The sequence below is a fragment of the Saccostrea echinata genome, unplaced genomic scaffold (genome assembly GCF_033153115.1).
Source record: "Saccostrea echinata isolate AGI-Se365-2 ecotype Australia unplaced genomic scaffold, CSIRO_AGI_Sech_v1 ptg000010l, whole genome shotgun sequence".
Taxonomy (NCBI): Eukaryota; Metazoa; Mollusca; class Bivalvia; order Ostreida; family Ostreidae; genus Saccostrea; species Saccostrea echinata.
The window spans coordinates 2,660,380-2,688,377 of NW_026889759.1; the positions used below are offsets into that span (position 1 = coordinate 2,660,380).

Here is a 27,998-nt window from a genome sequence, read left to right on the forward strand (position 1 = left end):
AGGAGTCCTAAGTTGCTTTGTGACGCAGGATCTATTATTGTTGTTTAGGACAGATGGTACAAACAAAAATGAATGCATGGATTGGTATGTATTTTTTGACCTATTTTGGTGGTTAATTATACAAATTAAAAATTTTCTAAAATACAGTGTATGATGAAATTGTAGACCTTCTGTCATGTTCAAATTTCTACCTTTTTACCATCACTCTTATAAATTTATACAAATTGTTATCACTTCGAATTCAGAAGACATTATTGAGAAACTTGGATAGAAAAATTAATATCTATACGGCTAAACTTATTCATTTTACTTATTTTAACATGATTTAGGTTGTTAGTTTCATGATTTAATTTTTTTTTTAAAAAGTTTATATACAAATGTATATCACATGTCCTTCAACTCACAAAACAATCCTTACTTAATACTTTACATGTATCTTTTTTATTTCACATAAAAATTCAGGTGGAGGTTGTGAAAAAATATCTTTGATTGTATAGAATTGTGCTAGACACATCATCACTGTTGACGTGAATATAGTTAACAATAAGATCCTTAAATCACTTATTGTAAAAGAACCAAAATTTAGATAACCCCGATCTTTCAACTGGGGATAAAATTACATAAATATTTTGAATTCTGTCGAAGATTAAGTCGGATGGGGATTCAAATATGAAAAAGACTTTGAAACTTTGTCAGAATGGATTAAAAGATGGATGTTGAAATCTTGGATTAAACGGTTTAGAAGCAATATAATAACAATTTTTTCATAATTCAGAATTACTAGATCGATTGCATGATCAATATATACTAATCCCAGCTGACAAAGCAGGTAACAACGTAGTCTTTGTAAGGCTTAAATTACAAACGCATTTTAGAGGAACTTGAATTCAATTCTGTGAGTAGTAATCCAACTCATACTCATCGTTCCCTATCTAAGAAGAAAATTCTTCATAAACATATGTCAATTGTAAGAATTTTTAATATCCCAAACAACCAAGATGAATTTGAATTACCATACATATATTGGATTTCTAAACTTCAGAAAAATCGTTACAAAAAAGATTCATAGCGGGTTGTAGTAAATGTTCTATCAATCCTCTTTCTTTACTCCTTGCCATAATATTAACAGTAGTAAAGAAGAAACTTCGGGAGTGCTGTCCAACGACGTATTTTAGAAGTGGTGTTAATCAAACTTCAAATACTAGTACCTTTTAAAAAAAAAACTTTATATGTCCATTTCCCATGGTGAATTAAAGACCAGACTTTTTGACATCATAGGCAACTGGTTTTTTTTCAATAAAAATGGAACTCGTAAATTTTCTTTCCTTGCTATTGGTCATCTGCAAACTTATTTTGTAATTCTATATTCTGATTCTATACAAAAGTACTCCGAGGTTGATATTAAAAAGATGCTTGAGTTTCTGTGTGGTTTTCGGAGACCGGGTCTTCCAAAAATCTGTTTGAATTTCAATGGGTCCTAATTGTGCCCTGTTATAAGAAGACTTGATTTTGTATTCATATGAAGGAGAATGTATTCAAAATCTTCTACATGAAGAGAAGAAGTCTCTTGTTCTAGCCTTCAATTCGACATTTAGATGTATGGACAAAGTTTTATCAATTAACAATAGCTACTTTCATTCACACACTGTATGTCGACTCCATATATCCAAGTGAACTTGAAATAAAAGACACCACAGAGTCTGCCACATCTGTTTCATATTTGGACGGATTGCTAGAGAAAGACACTAATGGCAAACTGACAACTAGACTTTATGATAAACGTGATTACTTAAACCTTTCTATCGTCAACTTTCCTTATTCATGTAGCAACAAGCTAAATAAAAGAATCTGTGTCCCCCGCTTAAGGAAAAAAGAAGAACATGTGCGGATCTAGAGGGGGGGATCAAGGTGGGGTGGGGGGGGAGGAAGCTTTAAGAAGGGCAAGCGGGGCCATAGGGAGTTGGTAAAAAAATTTATTGCAAAAGTTCAAAAGCTTCTTGAGATATCATCTGGAAATTAAAGTTTTACACACAGACAGAATGTATGAATTTACGACTTTGACCTTTGACCTCAAAATAAAAAGGAGTCTTCCTTAGTTCATAGGGAGTTGTGATATAAAAATTTCACTGCAAAAGCTCAAAGGAATTCTCGAGATATCGCACAGAAACGAAAGTGTTAAAATAGACAGAATTTATTAATTACCTTTACCTTTGACCCTTTGACATCAAAATCAATACGGGTCTTCTTTCGGTCATTAAGGAGTCGTTATGTAAAATTTCATTGCAAAAGCTCAAAGGCTTCTCTAGTAACGCGGAAACGAAAGTGTTACAGACAGACAGAAATAGAGACGGACGGACAGACAGACACATATTAATAGCGATTCTCTGTAACCACTTAAACTTCTTTGCCACGCATGGTCACCGATTTTGATGAAACTTTGCCCATTATTACAACTTAACACCAGAAACATATATCAAATAAAATTTCGTTGCTATGTGTCTTGGTTGCCATGGTAACAGGCAGAAAAGTTGAAAAAATTGAGATTTTCAGCTACTTTGAATCTTTATTAAGCCTTAATAAAGACTAAGAAAAACAAACAAACTATTTTCACAAAAACATGACACCTTGTTGCAACTTATGCTGTAAAGAAACTATTTAGAATTTATCTCTAAGTAGGTGGTAACCATGGGTACATTTGGAATACATTTAAGATGCTGAAAAATGCTGAAAAACGCTCAATATTCACTAATGATAGATGTTACATGATCAAACTCAATCAAGAATTGAAGAAAAACGATAAAAATATTTGACCTTAAGTAATAAGGTATTGGCAATATTATTCTAAAAATAACTTTCATGGTTGCCATGGTAACACAGTGTAACGATGCAAAATTCGTTACTAAGATTGGGTTAATGCTACTATCTTGAGGAAAAACAATAAAATTCATGACTGGCACATATACATCCTTAGGACCTTGCAACACCGACAACATAAGAAAAATTGGGATTAATTGTTACTTTGCAGTGTAACCATGGAAACAACGTACCAGTTGTTTAAAGTGATATTTTCTTACTGCTTTAGGAATTTACTTACCTTTTAATCAAGGAACATATGATTTGACTCACCATGAATAGTACTTATCTGGTAGAACTAAAGTTGAATATCATATATTGATAAAGTTTGTTGAAAAATACAACACTGTTGCTATGGTTACCAAGAAGGGAAAATGTTCGATTTCGTTAATTTTATTTCAAAATTAAATCCTATGTGCCAGCTTTTTGCATCCAGTTAGAGGTTGGTTGGTAGTCAAAATTGAAAGTCAGGTTAGTTGTTCATATATATCAATCATAAAAGTTTTGGGAATCTACATACAAGGGTACGTATCCAAGGAAACAGAATATTTTTCAAATTTTTATGCATATTTTTTCGGCTAATTTCCATAGCAACACTCTATTTACAGAACCAAATTTGAATTTTTTGAAATGTGAAAATTAGGGTCACACCAACGCCTTTAAAAATTGATCATCAGTTATATAGAAATATGCTTTGTAAAAAGATAGGATAAGATTAAAATACTAAGAGTGTAAATTTAAAATCCCTTTGTGGTATTAAAACCATGGCAACCATTGCCAACTTATAAGAAATATCATATTTCGTCCTTGGTATATGTTACAAGGATCTCTTCTCTATTATTTGCTTGCATTTCAACCTATAATTGTCTTTATTCTTAAGTGTATGACTTTATAAAATTAAATGAACAAAATTATTACTTTTGAATACTTTGTTTCCATAGTAACGTATGTAATAGTTGATTTACCAAACATGTTTATCATGCATTTAAGACATCAGGCCTTCAACTTTCAGAAACAGTCATTGCCACTTCTTTGCTTTGCTGCAAACGTTAACTGTGGGACTCTGAACATGTTGAAAAATGCCATATTTCAAAATTTAGGACATGTTGCTATGGTAACCATGACAAGTAGCAACCAATTTTTGCCTGATTTGAGTTTACGGTATCAAAGACTTTTATCGTAGAGAGTTTGGAGAAATTCTGAGACTATGCGTGCCACAGTTCCTATATAAAAGTTAAAGTCATTACAGAGAATGGCTCTTAATATCCCCACTTTCAGTGTAAGCGGGGGACAATAAATAAGCAGTTGCCTATTTCGTGTTTATTGAAGTTTTTCATTACAAAAGAAAACTCAGTTGTGTTTGTCATACTTTAATGTAAGCAATAGTAAATATGTTTTAAAAATTACCTTTAAATTCTTCTTCTTGTTCCCCTGTTTTAGTGTTTCTAATCAGACTGGTAGCTACAACTAGAATGTAAGCTTTTTTTTTAAAAAAAAGTGTTAATCATGATGAGATAATGATTGCTGAAAATCATTATGATGTATAACGGATTGTAAATGTACGAAAGCTTATTAGGATCAAACAACAGGGAAAAAATTGAAAGGAGTTATAAAAGTCGTAATTGCTCAAAATGGAAAGGCGAAGTTAAAAGACGTTATATCGCCTCCTGAAAAGGCATAAAAACGTGAAATGAAAAAAGCGTTATAACGCTTTCAAAAGGCTCAGTAACGCAGATCAAAATTACTTGGTAAATTAACCATAAGATAGCTTATCGCCATTATGCACCTAGTTTGCTTGTATGAGATTTTCAAAATTATATAGGAATTTTTATCTATGACCAACGTCCATGACCATAACCTGGGGTATCTATGACCATAACCCGTACCCATGGAACATTAATATCATATAAATAAATTGCCTGCCAGATTGACCTGAGGAGATGTATTTTCAATAAATGACATACACAGTCCCCACTCCTAACCCCCCCCCCCCTCCTGGGCTTGACCCTGGATCCGTTGGACATGAATTTTACAAGTTTCCAAGTTTCTCGATCGATTAGAGTTTCTAATAACTTGACCCAAACCCCTTTTATACAATGTTCTTATATATACATGTATTTCGCTTACCTGCAAGATCTTGGTAAAAAAGCAAAACCGACAGCGTAAGCCAAAATGCCTTGGAAGTCATTGTATCACACCTGCAAACAAGATTAATGTAATATCACGGCTTTTCTTTCATATTTCTAATAATGTTCAACTTCTTCCATCCAAAATTCTGATTTTTTTTTTCAAATATACAAATCCAAGAATTACTTTAAAATCCAGAATATTACCTGTTACATTATTTCAATATGAAAGTTTTCAAGAGCCAATTTGACAAGAAACTGATCGAAACTGAAAAGTTTTTTATGTACAAGGTCTTCCTACAGAAAAGAATATTTTTGAAATAAATTCCTGCTATCTCAATTTTCAGTTGTCTATCCAAAATTGATCCTGTTAAAAAGTGCTGTTGTGCCTGTATCAATATTGTAAATGATTGACAAAAAATATTTTGTAAAAAGTTTTCACTTATTATAGTCAATGCAGTAAAAATTTCATTGCAAAATGGATTTTTCGATAAATCAGGTAATAATGAAATAATCTGAGAATGCGTGCAGTCACTGTGATTTACAAAGTTAACTACCTTAAAAGAATCATGGACGAGTTCGGTGCTTAATGCGTGTTTTCTCATATAAAGTAACGAAGGTACATTGGAAAGCCCCCCCCTCCTTCAAAACGAGTATCTTTTGCTCATTTTAAAGAAGATGGAAGAACAAGGCGTGCAGATTGCCTATAGCTTCAAATATTAAAAAAAAATCATATTCATTTTGTGAATTAAGAATTTAAGGTAGAGCTCTCATTATTGAAATTAACGAAATTATGATCAACAAAACTTTTCTGAGAAAAAAAGATCTCGGAAAAAATTATTCTTTTATTAAAAAAAAATAAAATGGTATTCGTGGGAATCGAACCCCTAACAATATAAATCGGAAAAATCCTAATGCTTTGAGACTAACACGCTTTTTTTTTTTTCTCTTTTATTTATATTCAACTTCATTTACATACATGTATAACAATTATAATTCAGGTTACAACAGTGTTAAAAAGGAATAATCACATATGTTTGTTTAAAAAATAAATAAAAGTACACCTTCAGTTTCTTTCACAATATGATTTCTGTTCAAAAACTTTTTATAAAATATTTCTTTTCTGTTTTCATTAATGCACAAATGATAAAAATAGTATGAAATATAATGTCTCAACATATATTTGCACAACCTTGTAACATCAATAAGTTTTCCACTTTGTATATATATTTGTCTTCTTTTGTAAATTGAAATTCTACACATTGAAAGGAAAAAATTCAGAAAGAAAAAATTAACATGCTTGATTTTCTTTGTAAAACCATTTAGAAAAATATTTTCAAAACTCAAGGTATTGTATACACTATTTTCACAGTCTTTCAAAAATGTTTCGAGATGATAAATTACAAAATTGTTCTTAAAATCTTGGAGTTGCTTACATTCTAAAAATAAGTGGAATATGTCTTCAGTCCCTGAATCACAAAGAGCGCAAACTTTAGAATCAATCTTCCCAATTTTAAATAATTTTTCATTCGTAAAAATTATATTATGAAAGACTTTAAAGTCTATTTCAATAATGTCTGGCGGTTTAAATGGTTCCCATAAAACTAACCATCTTTGTTTTAAGGCATTTTGATCAATCGATTGAAATTTATTGCACCAAAATTCGTCTGAAACAGGATGTAAAAAAAGCTTTGCTGTTAGTAATCTATAAAATATTCGTACAGTACAGGAATTAAATACAATATTTTGATCTTTGAATTTGATACAAAAATTAGGTATAAAATTATTTCTTGTATATTCAGTTTCACAAACATATTTTCTCCATTCATTTGGAATAACTGATTTCAAACTAATATAATTTTCTTTGATAATATTAACATCTATATCAGGATTATCTTCTTGAATTATTTCTATAATACAAGAAACAGGTAGAAAACCAGGTATAACCTCATAAGTAATGTCTTTTACATGTAAAATACCTGATCTGATAAAATGATCCCATTTCAACATCTTATTATTTGCAACAATTTGAGGATTACAAAATAAACAATAATCATAAATATCATTATTATCTTTCTTGTACTCTATACTATCTTCTATTGCATACCATGCGTCCATCATCTCCTTATAGCACTGAGGGAGAATTTGAAGATCTTTTTTATTAAATCTTAATAAAAATAATTCGAATCCGGCTCCCAAACCACATATTTTTGACAAAAAATATCTACAAGTGAATTTCCATAGAAACTGTTTTTCATTGCACAAATATTTTGCTAAAATCTTCAGTCTGAACGCTAACATTTTAATATATATATCTATAACATTCAAACCACCTTCTCTTTTTTCTCCCATTATTGTTTTGTACGAAACTAAATGTTTCCCGTAATTCCACAAAAAATTTGTACATTCTTTTTGAATACTTTCTCTAGCCCAGTTAGGGATTGATATCACACTTAAAAAATACCACAATTTTGACACAAACAATGTATTAATGACTATTGCTCTTCCTTGAATTGTTAACTTTCTTAATCTCCAAAAATTTAATAACTGTTTTATTTTCTGAACTTTGTCTCTCCAATTCAAATTTTCACATTCCTGTTTGTTCTTTCCGAAATATATTCCCAATATTTTCATAACTTTTGTTTCTGATATACATAGTGATACTTTTTCATTCTCATATAGACATGCACTTCCAATACACATAATTTCAGATTTCTGTATGTTAATTTTTGCACCAGAAGCTTTTCCATAAAAATCAAACATTTTCAGAATTTCAAAAATAGATTTTTTCTCACATGTTGTCAGAGTTGTGTCATCTGCATGTTGAAACATCAATGCACGTTCATCAGACACTGGTATAGGAATTCCTACAATACTTGTGTTACTTTTTATAATACAACTTAAAGGTTCTGATGACAATACATACAATAATGCAGAAATAGGACAACCTTGTCTTACAGAGTTTTTAATTGGAAAATAATTAGTTAAAAACCCATTACTCTTTACACTGCTGTAAATATCTGTATAAAAAATACTAATCCATTTTCTGAAAATTGGTCCAAATCCAAAAACTTTTAAAACGTCAAATAAATAATCATGACTTACTCTGTCAAAAGCTTTTTCTTGATCTATTTTAATTATATATCCTTCTAAATTATCCATTTCAACCATGTCTATAATGTCTCTTATACTAATCAATGTGTCAGCAATATCTTTACCAATAACACAACAAGTCTGATTTTCCGATACAATGTTTGGTAATACAAATTTTAACCTATTGGCCATTACTCTCGCTATTATCTTATAGTCAACATTTAGTAGACTTATTGGTCTCCAATTTTTTAAAAATCTTTTGTCACCTTTTTTCTTGTATATCAATGTAATAATACCCATCTTCATAGAATGTGACAAATGCCCTTTTATTTCTATCTCTTGAAAAATTTTATATAAAACAGGCGAAAGTTGTGGCAAAAACATTTTGTAAAATTCAACAGTTAACCCATCTGACCCTGGGCTTTTATTATTTGACATTTCTTTTACAGCCTTGTCTATTTCACCACAGTCAATAGCCTTTTCACACATCTCAACATCTGTTTGATTAAGTTTTTTGTCAACAAAAGATAAAAGCTTATTCTTACTTTCACTTTCAATTGTTACTGAAGAATACAATTTAGAATAAAATTGATACTGTAAATTTAAGATAGAATCAGTATCATTCTTAATCACCCCATCATCATCAATTAATTCTTTAACTGTATTAGACTCTTGTCTCCTCTTTTCCAAATTCAAAAAATACTTTGTACATCTATCTGACTCATTTGCCCATTGAGCTTTAGATCTCAATATAGCTCCTCTGCATTTTTCATTTTCTAATTCTGCCAAATCCATTTTTAATGTTTCATACTTTTCTATATCAATGTTATTACCATTTGCAATATTTTGCGACATTCTCTGTAAAGCATTTTGAATTCTAAAAAATTCTCTGTTCTTTTCCTTTACTTTCATATTGCTAAAACATTGTGAAAATTTCTTTATTTTATATTTAAGATTGTCCCACCACACTAATATTGAGTTATTATATAACTGACAACACTTTTCCTGTTCAATAATCTCAATTATTCTTTGTTTGTATGTATTATCAGACAATAAAGAATTATTATGAATCCATACACCTGGGCCTCTTTCACACACATCAGTACTAAAGTATAAAACTATCATTGAATGATCGCTAAAAGATGTATTTGAATACATTATATTCTTAACAAAAATACGTAAATCATTTGACACTAAAATATAGTCAATTCTGCTTTGAACAAGATTCCCTTCAATAATACGCTTCCACGAAAATACAAGTTCTCTTTCGTTTCTTTTTCTCCATATATCAATAACATGAAACTTATTAATTATTTCTATTAGTGCTTTATAACTCTGATCATATTTATGATTTGTTTTTCCACATCTATCAGCTTCACTAAGCGTATTATTAAAATCGCCCATAATGATAAGATTTTGTGTTTCAGGAATAACCTTCAATATATTTTGAAAAAACATGGTTCTTTCTTTAGAATCATTTGGTGCATATAGATTGATAATGTCAAAACTTTCATCATTTTCTTTATATCTAATATGTAAAAATCTTCCATCAAAACTTTGAACAAAGTCTATATTTGAGTTAATGTTATTCTTTATCAAAAATGCTACACCTCTAGTCGACGTAATAGAATTACTGTAAATAATATTTCCGTTCCATATGTGTTTGTAATTTTCTATTAATTCATCATCCCAGTGGGTTTCCTGCAATGCAATAATATCAAATCTTTTTTCTTCAAATAACTTAACTACATTTTTCATCTTATCTATATTTCGTAACCCATTGCAGTTCCACGAAGAGATCACAACCATTAGAAATAAAAAGAAAGTAGATAACTTCCCCATTGCTATTTATTTTTCTTTGCTTTACTCTTCCTCTTATTTTTCTTTTTCCTTTTCTTTTTACCATTGGCTGTGTTCATAACGATTTCTGTGTCCGATTCTGAATTGTCTCCCGTTTCCTCTTCATCCGTTTGACTCTCTTCAGCAGGGACTTCATCCATGTCGACATTACTTCCATCCACGTTTTTTCTCTCTTCACGCTGAACTTCATTACTGTCCGTTTCCGTTTTTGTTTCTGTATTTTTGTGTTCTTCACCTGAAATTGAATGTTCACCTAATTCCCCTTCTTGAGCCTCTCCTTTACCGTCCTCGTTAGTCACCTCCTGATCCTTGATATCAGAACTCCATTCATCATCTCCGGAATCCGATTCATGATCACTCATGCGTTGTCTACAGGTACACCTGTTTTCCCATTCACCACACTTATGACAAAGATGGGATCTACAAGCCCTTGCGTAATGACCCTGACCTTTACATTTGAAGCATACAAATTTGGGACACGCTCTAAATAAATGTTCACTAGAATAACAGAGCGAACACACTTTGATCTGATTGTTATGTATACATCTATAATATTCTTTCCGGAATCTTATTGTGTACGGGAATGATGACATATTCTCTGGTAATCTAACCTTCGCGTAACGTGTACCATCTGCAATGGTTGTTCCCGGATAATATCTTCTCTTAATAGGCGATAATAACTCGACATTCATTGATTGTAGCGCCAATTCTATTTCCTCGTCTTCTATATATGCAGGTAGATGTAAGAAGCTGACTACTAGGGAACTTTGAATAACTTCTTCACATTCATAAACTTTTTCTCCTACTCTGATCCCCTCTAGTAAATACTGAGTGGGGGCTTTCCCGTCTAAAGTAATTTCAAACAAATTCCCAGACTTTGGAACACATGCATACAAAGACCCTATTCCACAGTGTTCATGCACAAATTTTATTATTTCATCTGGCTTTACTCGGGAATTGTCATGCACATTTACTACTAGGGTGTTTTCTCGGCAGTACTTTCGTTGTATGCTGAATTCACTAGATCCGCCACTTTGACCACCACCTGACGTGGCTGGCATTGTTATTTTGTTTTTACAAGCAATATAGGTTCAAAGTCAAACTTATTTACACTATAATTATAAACATATATACAATGGCTTTGTGCCTAAAGTTCAACAGTTAAATTTTGCCACTTACAACAAGCACAATTGGTCGTTTTCAATTCATCGAAAATTCCTCGTGCTCACTCCTAAGAGGCCAACCGGAAGTCCCAGACTAACACGCTAACCACTACGCTACACAGCTCCTGACGAATAGTGGCATTTAAATCATATTTGTAATATGAACCTTGACTTAATGGACTTCCAGTATTTCTCGGAAAGATGCGAATGCTTTGTCATAAAAGTGTACTTTTAAGGTATAGTAGGTCTTTTCTCCATGTTTTTAAAACTACACAGCTCCTGACGAATAGTGGCATTTAAATCATGTTTGTAATATGAACCTTGACTTAATCGACTTAAGTATTTCTCGGAAAGATGTGAATGCTTTGTCATAAAAGTGTACTTTTAAGGTACAGTGGGTCTTTGCTCCATGTTTTTGTAAACTACACAGCTCCTGGCGAATAGTGGCATTAAATCTTAAATGAACCTTGACTTAATCGACTTTAGTATTTCTCGGAAAGATGCGAATGTTTTGTCATAAAAGTGTTCTTTTAAGGTATAGTGGGTCATTGCTCCATGTTTTTGTAAACTAAAAATGTATATTTTTATGCAAACTTTTAGGATTAACATTCAAAAAAATGGAGCGAAAACCCACTCATATCGAAAAATTTTGTTAAAGCGTGAGAAAATGATCCTTTTTGTCCTCTTTAGTGTGAGTATGCCATTTCGTAGGCAAATAATTTCAGTCTTTGTGAGATTTTTGTATATTGTAGAGATTTTACATAAAGTATACTTTAATGTTAGTTGAAATATCAAATAAAATTTTGATATAATTGAGATTTTATTTTTCACATCATAGAAGATTTTATTTGTCGCATTATAGGCACTTCGCCCGCCTTGTTCACACATCTTCTCTTTGTGGGATTCCTGTAAAGACTATTGTTTTGTTATACCTATTTATTTTTCCTGAATAAAAAAAATACAATATGACTATTTGAAATAGTCAAGTTGCTGATTTTTATTTTGCAAAAATAATGCTATGAGTCCAAAAAGACAATATGCTCATATTTTACACATGAATATGCTCTGTTTAGTATAATTTAATACGCTTATTTGGAAAAAAAAGACTTAGATTATTTTTTTTTAGATATTACACTGCATGAAAAGACTAAAGCAAATCAGTGGTACATAATTACGTCACAAGAGGTTATGCATATTGCAACTACTGAGATAATAAGAGAAGAAAATTCAAAGCAAAGACCCAAAATAAGTAACATTTCATAAGAGACCTTTTGTTTACATGATAAGCATTTTGGCTTATTCTGAAAGAAAAAAAATTATTTGAAATAAATCGACACCGCTTTCTTTTCTTTAAATACCAGTAAAGTACCCAAAATTAAATTTGAATAATAAAGATTTTTACAAAATTTCAGAGACTCTAAGAAGTCCGGTTTCCTTTAAAAAAAAATTATACGTTACATATAGTAATTTATTTATTTATTGTGACATGTGTACATAAATTATTTTATGCACAAACTGTATTTAAAAAATCAATCAACACCCGGCCCATCGGGCCTATATGCCACTTTAAACACAAAATTGAAATACAATATATAAGAAAAAAAATTAAAATGCCCAAAGAAACAGTTAAGACAAAAACAGAGAAATATAAAGGGAAACTTAAAAAATGCACATTTTTTTTATCTCTAACTTTCTATGCATTCACAGACCGGGTGATAACTGATATGCATTCATCCTCGAGATCTGAAAAATCATGACAACTTGGCAATTATACTTACCGGCAATGGTCTCTACAGTATTTAAAATTGGCAGTCAATGACTAACTTAAGTTTAGCTCGTCTCTATAAATACACGAATGTATATGTACTTTTGGCTTTATGGATATTGCTACATATAAACAAACCCCTCCCACTTCGTGATTTCCCAGAAAATTTTAAATACTTTGATCGTACGATTCCGGGTGATTAGTAAGACAACCACAAACAAAACCCTTTCATTTTTCTCTAGTAGGATTTCCTATTTCAGACGTCAATGGAAGTTCGTTAAAGATTTGCTGAATCAGATATTTAGATTAGTGTGCAAATAATGTCATGTTTTTCTTTTTAATATATACCTGAATTGTAGTATTTTCACGATAATTTGTTAAAATGAAAGTTACTGCAGATACGGCTATCTCTTTTAAAATACACGTACAACCAGTCCCAAAAATTGTCTATGGAGGAGAAGAAAGGCAAGAGGATAAACAGATATACACAGAATGAAAAGGAAATTGTTCAAAAAATCATTTGACCTTTAATGCCATTCATGATTAATATTTCTGAATTTCATTATCATATATTTTTTTAAAACAAATCGTCGAAGTTGAAAATTCGTATACCTAAAGGTGATCGCGCTTAACCAGTACTTTTTGGAGAAAAGCATATATTTTATAATATACTTAGTAATTCTTTAATCCGACAATCGGTTTGTTCGTTTGAGCAAAAAATAAAGTTACAAAGCATGCGCTAAAATGTGTCCATAAAGCATCATTTCAAATATGTTGCAATTTCAAACATGATTTGTTTATAAATTTCATTCAAAGAATCATAGTAGCCATTGAGATAAAATGTTTGTTAATTCGACCCAAACTATTTCTTTAACCATTTTAGCCAAGAGCAAAAATGCAATTCGTGTAGTTCGATGGACAATGACCCAAATTCAAGATTTATTAAAGGCAATACAAAGACCAAGATCTAGAGAATGAATTTAATCTTACACACATCTTACACAACTCATAACTCGCTATGCTTAAGAAGCCTCTCAAGGAAGAAGCATTTTAAAGTCGTTTTACATGTATTGATGATATTTTTTTTTCTAGAAATGAAGATGTCTTTTAGTTTAGATAGTTTTAGCTCCTGGGGAACCTCCTCCTCCCTCATCCGCAGGGATACATGTATGTGTGAAAACTCACTACTCCTAGTATTAGGGTGGCCGACTTGATCTGATCGGTTATTAATTTTAACGCTACGGCATACTGTAAAACATGGCCTGGTCTCTTTGGCCTGGCTTGATCTCTAAGTTGGCATGGCCTCTATTTTGGCCTCTGTAAAAATTTTGGCCTTTATTTTTGCCTCACCCAAAAATGATTTCTTTTTCAGAATTTGATTGATTTTATTGATTTTTTTTATTGGTTTCAGTTTTTCTAAGTTAAAGCAGATAAATAATATATTTCTGTTGATTTGTAAACGTGCACATTGAAATAAACATGCACTATCACCAATCTGATTTATTCTATTGATTATCTTTGATCAGTTTCAATTTTGAAGCCTCTAACACAGAGCATATAGTTCTACTTTCAATGCGAAATTACCCAATGATTTAGTAAATGTGACTTCATTTTATTTCCAAGGCAGAATTGATGATATCTACACAGTAAAAAGTTTAGAAGCATACATTTAAATTATCAAGACAACAAAGAAATGAGTGCAGATAGGTAATAATAATCTAAGAACTAAAAAGAATTTATATTTGTTATTTTAAGTGTTACTGGTTTGTACTTTAAAACTGTTGTTATTAAGATTAAAATAAATGCCTTTTTTATGATGTGGTCAGGACTTTTTTCTTAAAATGATAGAAATACTGTCAAAACTGTGATATGCAAGTAATTGACCAAATGCTATAGGGTTCTAATAGTGTGGTTGATCATGTTGATAGGATGCAATTGCTCACAACATCAATGTTATTAAACTGTTATCAAAATCACCTTTTGTTTTGATAATTGTGGGAAAAGAAAGTTGTGACAAGAAATTATTTACAAAACATGTGTGGCTTAAGTGACAATGCACATACATATTGTATCATTGATTAACCTTGACTCCCTGTTAAGAACCATGCTGCATTTTTTTTGTAATCCAATATCCAATTACAGTATTCAGAAAGTTATCAATTATCTGATTGCTAGTATGTTATTTATTTTAAAATTTTAAATTCCATCTTATTTTGAGATTAATATGCATAACTTAAAAAGAATAATCAATGAGTAAAATTGATATAAACATTTTTGATATTTGCATTAGTTTATGGTAGTGTATTACTATTTAAAAATTCTTAGATATCTGTACTTCATATATCCAGTGTAAAAAAAAAAACAAAACAAAACCAAAAAAAAAAAAAAAAAAAAAAAAAAAAAAAAAAAAAAAAAAAAACACCACGGCATCCTAACAATCAGACACGTCTTAAACTTATTAGAACCCGACAATCTTAATGAAGCATTGGTCAATTGCTTATATGTCAAAACTAATTAAGAGTGTTTCGGCGGTATTAATAGCACATGTCATTTCATATTTGTAATAATGCTCGCCTAGTCAGGAGTTCACCTTATGCATAAATCAATCAATCTTTTTGAACTTCATTTGATTTTAATCTGGACCTAATGATCAGATCACCTTTATTCTTGTGTTTACTGTATGCAACCCCAGGATGTGTTGTGAATAAGTCTTTGCATATTTCGTCATGTTCTATGTAATCCCAACATTTCATGAGTCGTTTCCTTAACCCTTTTACACAGGGGTTAAACTTGGTGACCAAAACGTTGGGTACAGCCTTTTTATTTTTTTTCCTCTTTGTTTTTTAGAAGATCCATAATGTGCAAATTTACAAATCAACAGAAATATATTATTTATCTGCTTTAACTTAGAAAAACTGAAACCAATAAAAAATCAATCAAATCAATCAAATTCTGAAAAAGGTGAGGCCAAAACAGAGGCCAAAAATTTTTACAGAGGCCAAATTTAAGGCCAGGCCAACTTTTCAGGTCAGGCCAAAATTTGGTTTGGAGCCAAATTAGAGGCCAAAATAGAGGTCAGGCCAACTAAGAGGCCAGGCGGAAGGGGCCAGGCCAGGTTTTATAGTATGCCTAACGCTACATGTTTCCTTCTTCGGAGTATTTGAAAGTGTTCAATTCTGATTAATTTTTTTCTCTCTACTTCGTCGGTTACCAAAGTTATTTCTGTAGCAGAGGATCTCATCTAAAATAATATCACATTTGCATTTGTCATCTGCCTTTATTCACTGAGAAACATTTGTGCAACTTTTATTTAATACTTTTTTCTCACACAGTGTTTGAAATTAAATTTATCAACATCTATGACAACAATTTTGATTTCATTTCAAATCGCCGTAATATTGAAGCATGAAGTTTTCTTATGATTTCTAACATCTATGATATTTGCAAAACGACCGACGATGACTTATATCTTATGATTGTTATAAGTCAGATCTTAAGATGATTTAAGATCTTCTCGGGACAAATCTCACGACAGTTTTGTGAAACCAAGGCCTGGGTTCCATTCCTTTGTCTTTAAAGTTTGTCAGGTTCTACTTCCTGGTTACAAATGATAATGACTAAACAATGGGTGTTCTTACATACTCATCTTGGGATACTAGTAAAAATAACTTAAAACATCACAAATACCAGTAAATGTTCCTTCTTAGACTTGTATAACAGTGTTGAATCAAGTTCATTTATATCTCATATTCAGAATCATTATATCTATTAATACGAATCATTATATCTATTAATACAAAATCAGAGGAAAAAGAGTCACAATATCGTCAAAAAAGCATCACCATATGGAAAAGATAATGGAAAACAAACAAACAACGAAACAAAACACCCCCCCCCCCCCAAAAAAAAAGCCTCAATCTAAGTAAAAAAAAATCAGTAAACAAGAGCAAAAGTGTCAAAATTTTAGCAAGATTATAATCCCAACCAGATTATAAATATGCGTTGCAATCTCGTAGTTATTAGCTGCAGGATTTTAATTAATGAATTCGATATCTGAAAAGATTTTCTTTTCTTTCTACACACATCTATTTACTATTTTAAGTATTATACATGTAAGTATTCTGAAATAAGAAAAGTATCATTAAAATGTTCCCTTTTAATGGTAAAAGTATATCTTATTTGAAAAAAAACCCAACTTTTTTTCAGTCGAAGCAAAAGTAATTTCTTTGACAATTTTTGACAGAACGCAATATCAATTTGTCATTCGAGGTTTGTTTTGAATTATACTGAGTCATAAATGACATCTTCAAGTATGTGTACCCGACTTGAACAGCGTGAGTTAGCGATTACGTACAGTTTATTGTTTTGATATACAGTTAAAGTATATTATTGAGGGAGTCAGCTAAATTCCAGTTCCCCAACAGCAAGTCTATTACCCGAGGCGCAGCCGAGGGAAATAGGCTTGCTCGAGGGGAACTGGATTCTTGCTGACTCCCTCAATGATATAACTGCAATTCTATTTTATACGCAGTGCAATTATAAGGTGCACAATGGCAATATTGATTACTCAGAATGTAGATAAAATAAATAAACAAATAAAGTCTTTGCACTTGAATCAATTGTTTATATGATACAATAATCAATTGTTTATGAAATACATGTATCAGAATCTGCAAGCAACTTTATTTTAGATAAATAATTTACACTGTGACAAAGTTATGTGATCCGTCTAGATTTCAGTGCACATTAGTTTACTGTTGACGTCACAATAACACAATACTCTTTCCCGTATAAATTAGGCCCCGCCTCCTTATCATCAGCCGCAGCAGCGGCCGATCTATTTGTGGTTGTGTTAGAAAGTGCACATGGGGAAATGAGACGTTATTTCTTTGTTAGTTCAGTGAAATAATTCTTTAATGATAACATGTATAAAATCATCAGTAAAATATTTTAAAATCTTGCTTTAAAGTAAGTCTTAATTGTTGTTATTATAAAATTGAATTTCATTTTCATTTCTTATCAGATAATTATTAAGAGAGTTTACAAAAGTACTCCCCAACCTGGGAGTATGTAAGATATGAACGCATTGCGGCCGATTTGATGCTTTGCATCAATTTTACTTGTATATAACTTTAACTGAGCTGCATTATGAATATTCTTGATTTTATTTGGAACATATCGATACTTTTCATACGATAAAAAAAATTGCTAGGTGTTCCGAATAGGTGTGTATCAGTTCATCAGTTCATCAAACTGACGCACCTTTTTGCAGGGAATCAGTCCATTTACGGTGATTTTCAGGGAATCAGCAACATATATCGGTTTACTCTTCTATAGTGAAAAATCAGTAGAGGTATAATAAATTATACTGAGTCATAAATGACATCTACAAGTATGTGTACTCCACCCGAACAGCGTGGGTTAGCGATTACGTAAAGTTTATACACATTTTAGAGGTTTTCTGACGCTCTTCATTTCAAAAAAAAAAAAAAAAAAAAAAAAAAAAAAAAAAAAAAATTCAACACATACATTTATCTTGTTTACATTTATATTTATATTTCTATCAATTGATATTTACCCTTTCTTTAACTGAATGATTCATATGTCGAGAAGGTGACAAAGAAGATCTGAAAGTTCATGCCTTTACTCGGTTTTCCCAACAAACAATGACGCTATCCTTGAAGTGCCTTATCAACTCTTTCTTAGAACACTTGATGATGCATATAGAGGCATGAATATATATAGAGGATAATGCTGTCAATAATTTATATGCCAGGGAAAGACATCCAGACACAATATTTTCAGTAAGTAGAGAATTGCTGATAATTGTTAAAGTACACACCCATTCTTTTTGTATCAATTTGAAACTTTAAAGATTATAAAATATTTTTGTAAAGATAAACAAATTAATTTATGTATTTATTTCAGAAATGAGAGTGTTGACTCTGTATGCGCTGTTGGTTCTTACTTTCTTGCAGCTAAGTCTCGGTAGGAAGTTCAAAGGTACTAAAGGAAAAATTTTAAAGAGCAATGTTGCTACGTTTACAAATTTAAAGTAAACACGATCTATTGTTATTTCATTAAATATTTTTCCTTATAAAGATAAAAAAAGATTCAAAAACAAGTTAAATAACTTGCATCACCAAGCTTAAAAAAATCTTTTTTTACATTCAGGTGAAAGACAGGCTCAAGATAAGCTGGAGAAGTCAGAAATACTTAAACCGCTGTTGAAAGGTATAATCATAATTTAAAATATTTTCCCATGCAGTTCTTTGAATAATACACACACACGCAAAACCAAACAGATTTTGTTTATCATGATCGATTTGTTTCTAGATTTGGACACAGCAAAAATAAAGAACAATACCCATGCCATATCAAAAAGAGGATTGGGGTCATTATTTGGTAAGTTTATTTTTAATTTAGCTTTTTGTGGTTTATGGTATCATCATAAATGTTTTCTGAATAAAGATTAATTTCAATGCAAAAATGGTATTTCAATATATTAAATTCTCTTTCACAGTTTTCGGGGTTACAACGACTATACGCTTAGGAAGTCTCGCAGTAAATATTGCAGGTGCTGTTACAAGTAAGTACCCTGTTTACTGATTTTGGTTGACACAGCTGACATTTTTAAGTAATATGGTTTTGTTTAAAAAATTTTGAAGCATTTTTTTAATATCTGGAATAAAATTAGTGAGGAATCAGGTAGTTGCCTTGTTCATCTATTCCTAATGCATCCATTCCACCATTTCGTCCCTAAACCTATGCCTATCAACATTCCTCGTAAAATTTCCTTCAAATATTTCCATTAGTATGGAAACATATGTAGTAAAAAAAAGTTTGACTGACAATTTTTTTTAATTTTTGAGGCAAAAAAAGTGAGTAAATTTTGAGAAATTGTCAAATAATCTAAGAAGGTTCCAGACTTCACTTTACCATGCGGATTTCTTTCATATTTGTAGAAACGCCTTTAGCTAAAAATCAAGGTTCAATTGCCTTGAGAAAAGTCTGACATAAATTTCTGATGAGGTATTCCCAATAAAAGATGACATTTTTCATTTCTAAAATTTGAATTGCTATTATGTTCTCAAACGAACATAAATCATTTTATCATATAAGACAACAAATTATATAGGGTACGCGTTCAAATTTATTAAATTTATACACTTTACAAATAAATTCTCGGTTCTCCTTTTCGTCAATCTCTCTGAAGCCCTCCTCAATGACACCACACAATGATTCATTGCCAACTTCAAATCCACAGATCGCGACAAACTAAAAAAAAAAAAAAAAAAAAAAAAAAAAAAAAAAAAAAAAACACAACTCACTGAATTATGTAATCAATAAATTTCATACTATTAGAAAGATATGACCTTGAAAAAGGGTTGATGTGAATTAAACATATTGGGATGTAGCTAACGAATCTGAGCCTTCTAATGACAAATTTACTCAAATCACCTTTAAAATAATTCACCCTCACCAAAACATAACTGCTCGTTTTCAAATCATGTTTAGCTCCTATGAAAAATAATCTCGTTAAAAAAGTTTTACTACTTTTCTTGCCAAATTTCTTTTACAGTTCAATTGTGAAATGAAGAGTAAATTTGAAAATAAGACTCAAGACAAAAATACAAACTCTGGAACAAGAAAAAATATTTTGAAAAGTTCATTTAGTAATAAGACTTGACTTTTAATGTTGTTATTATTCATTTTGTGTTCGCCTTATTTCATTCAACTTTTCTTGGTACATTGATATTCGTCAAATTTAAAGAAGAGGACCAAAAGCATTTAAAAAAAAGATATTTAAAAACAAAACAAATTTCTTTTTATTTTATAATACTTTATTGTTCTAAAATATCAATATTTGATAGTCAACAAAATTGTGAAACAAAATACATGTATAGAAATATAATGCCCAATGTACGGAAAATGATTAAATGCATTGGGTACATGTATCTCTGAAGATCAGAAACAGAGCGACAAAGTAGAGACAAAGTTTATATGAAGATTTTTTTATATTTTTGATAACAAGGGATGGGGGAGTTGGATGTGTTAGAAATGGAGAAGGTAGAGGGGGTTGGAAAGTGGGAGAAAGATGAAGGGGGGTATGGGGGGGGGGGAGGGAATTACATATTTTAAGATAAGGTAAGAAAGAAACACTCTGTCCAACCCCTCATATAAAGCATACAGAATTAAGCGGTTTCTCCATACTTTGAAATATATTCTTCAATTTGATTTCAATGAACTTCCTTGACCAACTTTGTCCTAATACTTAAATAAAATGTTCATGTACTTTGCATTAAATAATATCTTATTAAGTTTTGCACTTATTGTAACACACTATGTTGCCATGTTAAATTAGGTTGAATTTGATTAATCACCGCCTGAAACAATGAAGTATTCTCTGTAAACCAACTATTATTTGATATTTTTCAATTTAAATCTATCCACAACGACTAATTTTGGTCCCCGAGGAAATACTCTACATAAATACACGATGAAATAGTCGCCCGCGTGGCGCAGTGGTTAGAGCGTCTGCTCTAGAGTTGCGAAGTTAGGAGTTGATCCTTAAGTCGCGGGTTCGAATCCCACTGTGGGACGTGGAGACCGGACCTTCGGATGAGACCGTATAAACCGAGGTCCCGTGTCGCAGTAGGTGCTGGCACGAAAAAATCCCTCACTGCTCAATGGCCGTAAGTGCCGAGTATAGGACAAAATTTGCAGCTCTCCACCGGCAAGTGGTGGCGTCTCCATATGAGTGAAAAATTCTCGAGAGGGACGTTTAACAACATACAAACAAACACAATGAAATAAATAGTTCGCTGCGAGAAATATTAGCGAATTGATATTTCTCGCAAGCGATTAAGTCGGTTTACAGAATATAATTCCTTTTATTTGTCCATCAGTTCGTTTGTGCATTGTGCACGGTTGACTAGCTTATGTGCATGTATGCCATCCCCTCTAAAAAAAAAACCCTACACATCTTTGCCTGAATGACAGAATGATTTTTGAAATCATCAGAACAATTGTTGTCCAATTGTTTTATTTCTGAAGCCACACAATAAAATGACTTGATACTTCACAGATTTGTCTAATTTCCTTTAGTTTCTAGGGTTATGTGTCAGGATATGACAAAGGTCAGGGCCATTGTAATGGTTGATTCAAATGTGTTTCACCAGCTTGTATTTTTGAAGATATAAATGTAATCTTTTTATACCATCCAGCATTAGTTCCTGCCTAGGAAGTCAGTCATAACCTTAATTCAATTCAGAGTTTGGTCTTGTAGTTGAGGTGGTTTTGTCCGCATTGTTAATAATTTCATCTTCATGTTCTACAATTGCTGTTTCATTTTCTGGTTTCAGTTTTGATCATTGTCTATAAATATTTATGCTGGATATGCAGGAATATTTTCGTTTTCCTCTTGTTGAAAAGATTTCCAGTATCTCAAAATATATCATTTCAGAGGGATGTGCCTTCTTCCCTAGAATGTGTGATAACATAAAGGCTATGGAAAAACTGGAGGAAGAAATCAATAACGAAAAGGAGGAGTTAAAAAAAATGTTCATAAAACATAATAAAAACTTCGTGGACTTTCGTTCCGCATACACCAATAACGGTTTTATTGAGTATTATATTAATGAAACAATAAAAAAGATTTCAAGCATCCGCGAAAGGCAAGAAGACATTAATGCCAAACTTGAAGCATTTTTCCCCACATCAGTCGATTTAACAGACATTGCAATAAAAGGGAACTTCACCAAATATCTATCAACATTAAGTATGCAACGTCTGGAATACTCGTTAAATGACATCCAAACTATGCTACAAAAACAACAACAAATGCAGATTATTGGGATAGTCGCTCAGTTACTCGTTGAGTCTGCTATAAATTCATTTGCAAAGTCATTTCAAAAAGCATACCAGCAGGTTACAGAGGATCTGTTCTCCGGAAGTCAAGTTCAAGCCATGCTAGGGGAATTTGAGCAAACCTCAAAGTCTGCTACTAGACAAAAATTGATAGCTGTTCCAAAAGCATTAAAACAGATGGCCAAAAATGCACGGGATGCAGTTCTAAAAGGGAAAACAGCATTTGCAGAAAAATTAAAAAACGCTAAAACAATGTCTGCAGAGAAATTGAAATCTCTGAAAAAGGCTTTTACCAAGGAAGCATGGAAAGGTATTGGAGGAAATATGAAGGAAAAATTTAAAAATTCATTGAAGAACATGAAACTGAAAGCAAAAATTGCCAAGGGAAAATTTAGAGCAAAACTCGATAAGGTAAAACAATTTAAAATGTCAAAGCTAAACATCGGCTTATCAGTGGTTGGTGTCATTTCTGATGCTGTTTCTATCGGACTGAACATAGATGCTTGGAAAAAGAAAGATAAAGAAGTTGCAGACGCCAAAAAGAACTTTGAAGACCACCTTGCAGATTTAAAAGAAAACAAAAATAATTTACAGGACGTGATAAACAATCTGAAGGGAGAGTGGGAAAAAGTAATTAAAACTTTCAAAGATTCATCAGAAACATTTGAATCTGTCATGAAAAATTTGTCCCGATATAATGATTTCGTAGATGTGGTAGGTTTGCCGCGCCTTGCAATAAACGAAACGAAAAGCTTACTTTCTGTGAATTATCAAGGAGTAAACAGGGACAATATACTTAGATTCCAAAGTTCCGTCCTCGAGTTCTTAAATGGGAATAATAATAATTTGACAGCTATCAGCGAAGCTTTACGAGCACGATCCATACTGTACGATTATGTTACCGAAAATACGAACAGAAGTAAAGGAATTTTGCAGATGACTGAATTTCTTCACTCCTTATACCGACTTGATGCCTCTTCAGAAGTACGCAATTACGGTGCCCAGTTGACAAAGAAGGATGTTGTCTGCACGGTTGCAATACTAAGGGCAGATAGAAAATTCTACGATTACTATCCTTTAGCACCATTTATACCCCGTTGTGAAGTTAACGATACATTTTATTCGATGATGGACAAAGCAGCTATAAAACAGCAAAATATGAGGATTATGAATGACGTCATAGACACTGAATTTGAAAGAGAATCTGTGATTGGCTTAAGCGAAATGATGTCAGCCATACGAAACGCATACCAGTTTCAAGGCGAACAATCTCTTCGTTCTTTTTCCAGTTCAATAACCGAAAAAGATGTATTATGTCAAATTTCAAGCAAATATACAGCTATCACTGACTATGATTTCATTCCACTTTCATTTTTTCGACTTAACTGCCCTGACATATCGGATGAAGACCTAAAGAAAATCAAAGAAAAGGCATCCGAACTGAAAATGCTACATGAAAATATGAAATCCATAATGGAAACATGCACTACATGGAAATTTTGTCCGTGTATTTCTAACATAGCTTCTAAAATTGGAGCAGAAGAAGAAGATATCAAAGCGGCGATAAAACAGATGCTACCAGAGAAGAAAACTTACTGTGGAAGCACTGGGTGCAAATGTATAGATCTGTGATTTATCCTCCTATAAAACCTTAGATGGCTTAATGATTTTTTTAAAGATACTTGTGTAGTTTTACTTGTAGCCTAGTGTGTTTTTTATTGTATTTTTTTATGTGTGTATATTTTGAACATTAGTATTGACATCAGTGCACGTAAAGGTCATTCCTCACCACGGGGTTAACCCAGGTTAATTGATATCCACAACATTTTGACTTGAGAAATCCATTTTTTACATTCAAGATGTCGCTGATTTGGCCACTTGTTCTTGGTAAATGTTTTGTATTGGAAATTGAAATAAATTACGATCAATATTCATGCCGTATTTGTATTTTATTTTTAATGATAATATATTAGCAGGTTATGATTAATGACAATGCAGGAAAAATTTCAATATTCTTCTTAAAAGCAATATTTATCAAAGAAAACAAAGAATGATCAATATATATTCTTACAATGGAATCAAGTTATTGGTTTTAATTCAACTTCTAGTTGACTTTTGCGAGGAGCGCTGACTTTTACAGTTGACGGCTTACTTTTACACTAGGACAATGTACGGAAGCTCTTCTACGATATAAATATTTAGGTCAATATTTAATTAAACGAAAATAACGGGTTATTTAAAAGCACAAATAAATTGCCCTTGAAGAAAACGACAACCACCCTACCCTTAACTTCCGGCCTTCACATGTTAGTGCCCCTAACACCATACCTATGACCACTAGAAATATTTTCCCATCTATTATCAATTCTGTACCTCCATACATGATACAGGTTTAAATGTCAAAGTAAACAGTCAACTGTAAAAGTGTGCTACTCGCAAAAGTCCTATGCCCATGATCCTAACTTAAACTTCCATAAGTAAAACAAGAGGCCCATGGGCCACAGTGCTCACCAGAGTCAATATAAGCCCTGCTGTTTTTCATCAGCAGATTTTTTCTATTATATATTCCTATGTAAAGCTTTTATCCCTATTGTGATTCCACCCTACCACCCAGTGTCATGATTTTTATAGATGTAGCCCCACCCTACCCCTCAGAGTAATGATTTGAACAAACTTGAATCTACACTCTACCTCAAGATACTTCCGTATCAATGTGACGGACTAAACATGGCTTCTCTGTTCTTGAGAAAAGTATTTTAGAGATTTTTTTCCCCTATACATCCATATGTTAAACTCTAATAGTGTATTTTGTTCCCATTCTACCCAAAGGGGTCATCATTTGAGCAAACTTGAATCTACACTACCTGAGAATATTTCCATATCAATATGATTAATCATGGCTTTGCTTTTCTTCTGAAGAAGATTTTCCCCTATCTTCAATATTTGAGGATGCTTCCATATCAATATGACTGATCATGGCTTTGCGTTTCTTGAGAAGAACATTTTGTAAAACTTTGCTCCCTCCGTTGCCCTACCCTACCCTCGGGGGTCATGATTTCAACAACCTTGAATCTTCACTATCTAAGGATGTTTCCATATCAATATGACTAATAATTGCTTTGCTGTTCTTGAGAAGATTTTTGATGATTTTTTTTCTCTAAATATTCCTATGTAAAACTTTGATCCATTGTGGCCCCACCCTTACCCTGGAGGCCATGATTTGCGAAAATATTAGTTCCAACCTTTTTGGCCCAGTGGTTCTTGAGAGGAAGATTTTTAAAAGATACAACTAAATATTCACTATTTCTTAGTTATCTTCCCTTGAAAGAGGGCGTGGCATTTTATTTGAACAAACTTGAATTCCCTTTACTCAAGGATGCTTTGTGGCAAGTTTGGTTCAAATTGGCCCAGTGGTTCTGGAGAAGAAGTCGAAAAAGTGAAAAGTTTACAGACGGAGAGACGGGCGACGGAACAAAATGTGATCAGAAAAAGCTCACTTGAGCTTTCAGCTTAGGTGAGCTATAAAAGTTATCTGAAGTGATGGAGTTACACATTTTAGAAATTAAATGCTTCTAAACAAAATCACGTTTTCATTTACTTTTTGACTGAGGAACCACCGACTCTCAGTGTTTCTGCTATTACGCAAATTTAAAAAAAAGTCTTGTTTTTTTAAAGCAGGTCATCCAATGAAATATATGGAAATAACGAACAGTATTCAAGCTCATAAGTCCATTAAACAATACAAAATAGGAGCAGAGCAAACACGGACCTCCAACATCAAAGGTGGGATCAGGTGCCATGGAGGAGTGAACATACCCTGCCGACCGGTCACACCCGCCGTGTGCTCCTTGTCATGATCGGGAAATAACGGAAAAATCCGTCGACAATTCAGTGTGCAAATAATGACCTAACAATTAGTATGAAAAACCTCAGTCAGCATTTGACTCAATGATAAATTATATTTGCTGACTAGGTCATTGTATCGACCATAGAACTTACGAAATGATGACTTTAAACGAGACAGCTGATATTCTTGTTTTATCAACTTATTTGTCAATAATTTACCTCGTTTTGGAAATTGTAGATACGTAGAGCATGCTCTTGCGTATCGAATCAACTGAGAGATATATACCCCGTATGCAGGTGATAAAGGTGTATTGCTGCATAAGTAAGGGAAGTTGACGATTGAAAAGTTAAAGTCATCACGTTTATCATAAAGCTTGGTTGTTAGATTACCATTAACGTCTTTTTCAAGTAAAATATCCAAATATGAAACAGATATGTCAGACTCTGTGGTATCTTATCTCAAGGTCACCTGGATATATCGTATCGACATAAGAATGGAAATAGCTATTGTTAATTGACAATACGTCGTCGATATATCTAAATGTCGAGTTGAACGCCACAGGAGGTGTTTTCTTCTTTTCACGTTTAAGATTTTGGACAAATTCTGATTCATATGAATACAAAAAAGGTCTACTAATAACGGGGCGCAATTGGTACCCATGGGAATTCCAATAGATTGTTGGAAGACCTGGTCTCCAAAAACCACATAGATATTGTCAATCAGAAACTCAAGCATCTTTTTAATGTAAACTTCAGAGTACTTGTGTGTACAATCAGATTGTTTTTTAACAAAATAATTTTGCAAATGACCAATGACAAGGTGAGTAAATTTACGAGTTCCATTTCTATTGAAAAAGCAGCTGTCAATAATATCAAAAAGCCTGGACTTTAATTTATCGTGGGGAATGGTTGTGTATAAAGTTGAAAAGTCGTTAGTTTTTAAGCTGTTGATTTTGGTAAAATCTTGTGATTTCAAATTTTCCAAAAGTTCCTTGGGTCGCCCGCGTTGCGCAGTGGTTAGAGCGTCTGCTCTAGAGTCTCAAAGTAAGGAGTTGATCCTTACGTCGCGGGTTCGAATCCCACTGTGGGACGTGGAGACCGGTCATTCGGACGAGACCGAATAAACCGAGGTCCCGTGTCGCAGTAGGTGCTGGCACGAAAAAGATCCCTCACTGCTCAATGGCCGTAAGTGCCGAGTATAGGACAAAATTTGCAGCTCTCCATCGGCAAGTGGTGGCGTCTCCATATGAGTGAAAAATTCTCGAGAGGGACGTTAAACAACATACATACAAATAAAAAACAAAAGTTCCTTGGAATTTTTAAGTATCTACATCTGATTTACATCACTTCTCGAATATATTGTTGCACAGTACTCTTGAAGTTTCTCCTTCACTACTGTTAATATCTTAGTGAGGTGTAAAG

The 27,998-nt window shown here is 32.4% G+C and overlaps 2 protein-coding genes across 2 annotated transcripts in view; both read left to right on the forward strand.

Annotated features, from left to right (window-relative positions):
- The window catches only part of LOC133184144 (RUN and FYVE domain-containing protein 2-like), a 172,156-nt gene that overhangs the window by 48,277 nt on the left and 95,881 nt on the right, over nucleotides 1-27,998 (forward strand). The window lies entirely within an intron of this gene.
- On the forward strand, nucleotides 18,649-24,664 carry LOC133184142 (uncharacterized). The gene is made up of 6 exons (XM_061319022.1): nucleotides 18,649-18,664; nucleotides 18,789-18,863; nucleotides 19,035-19,094; nucleotides 19,197-19,265; nucleotides 19,384-19,449; nucleotides 22,327-24,664. The coding sequence occupies exons 2-6, from the start codon at nucleotides 18,791-18,793 to the stop codon at nucleotides 24,360-24,362; spliced, it is 2,304 nt and encodes a 767-aa protein (XP_061175006.1). The 5' UTR covers nucleotides 18,649-18,664; nucleotides 18,789-18,790; the 3' UTR covers nucleotides 24,363-24,664.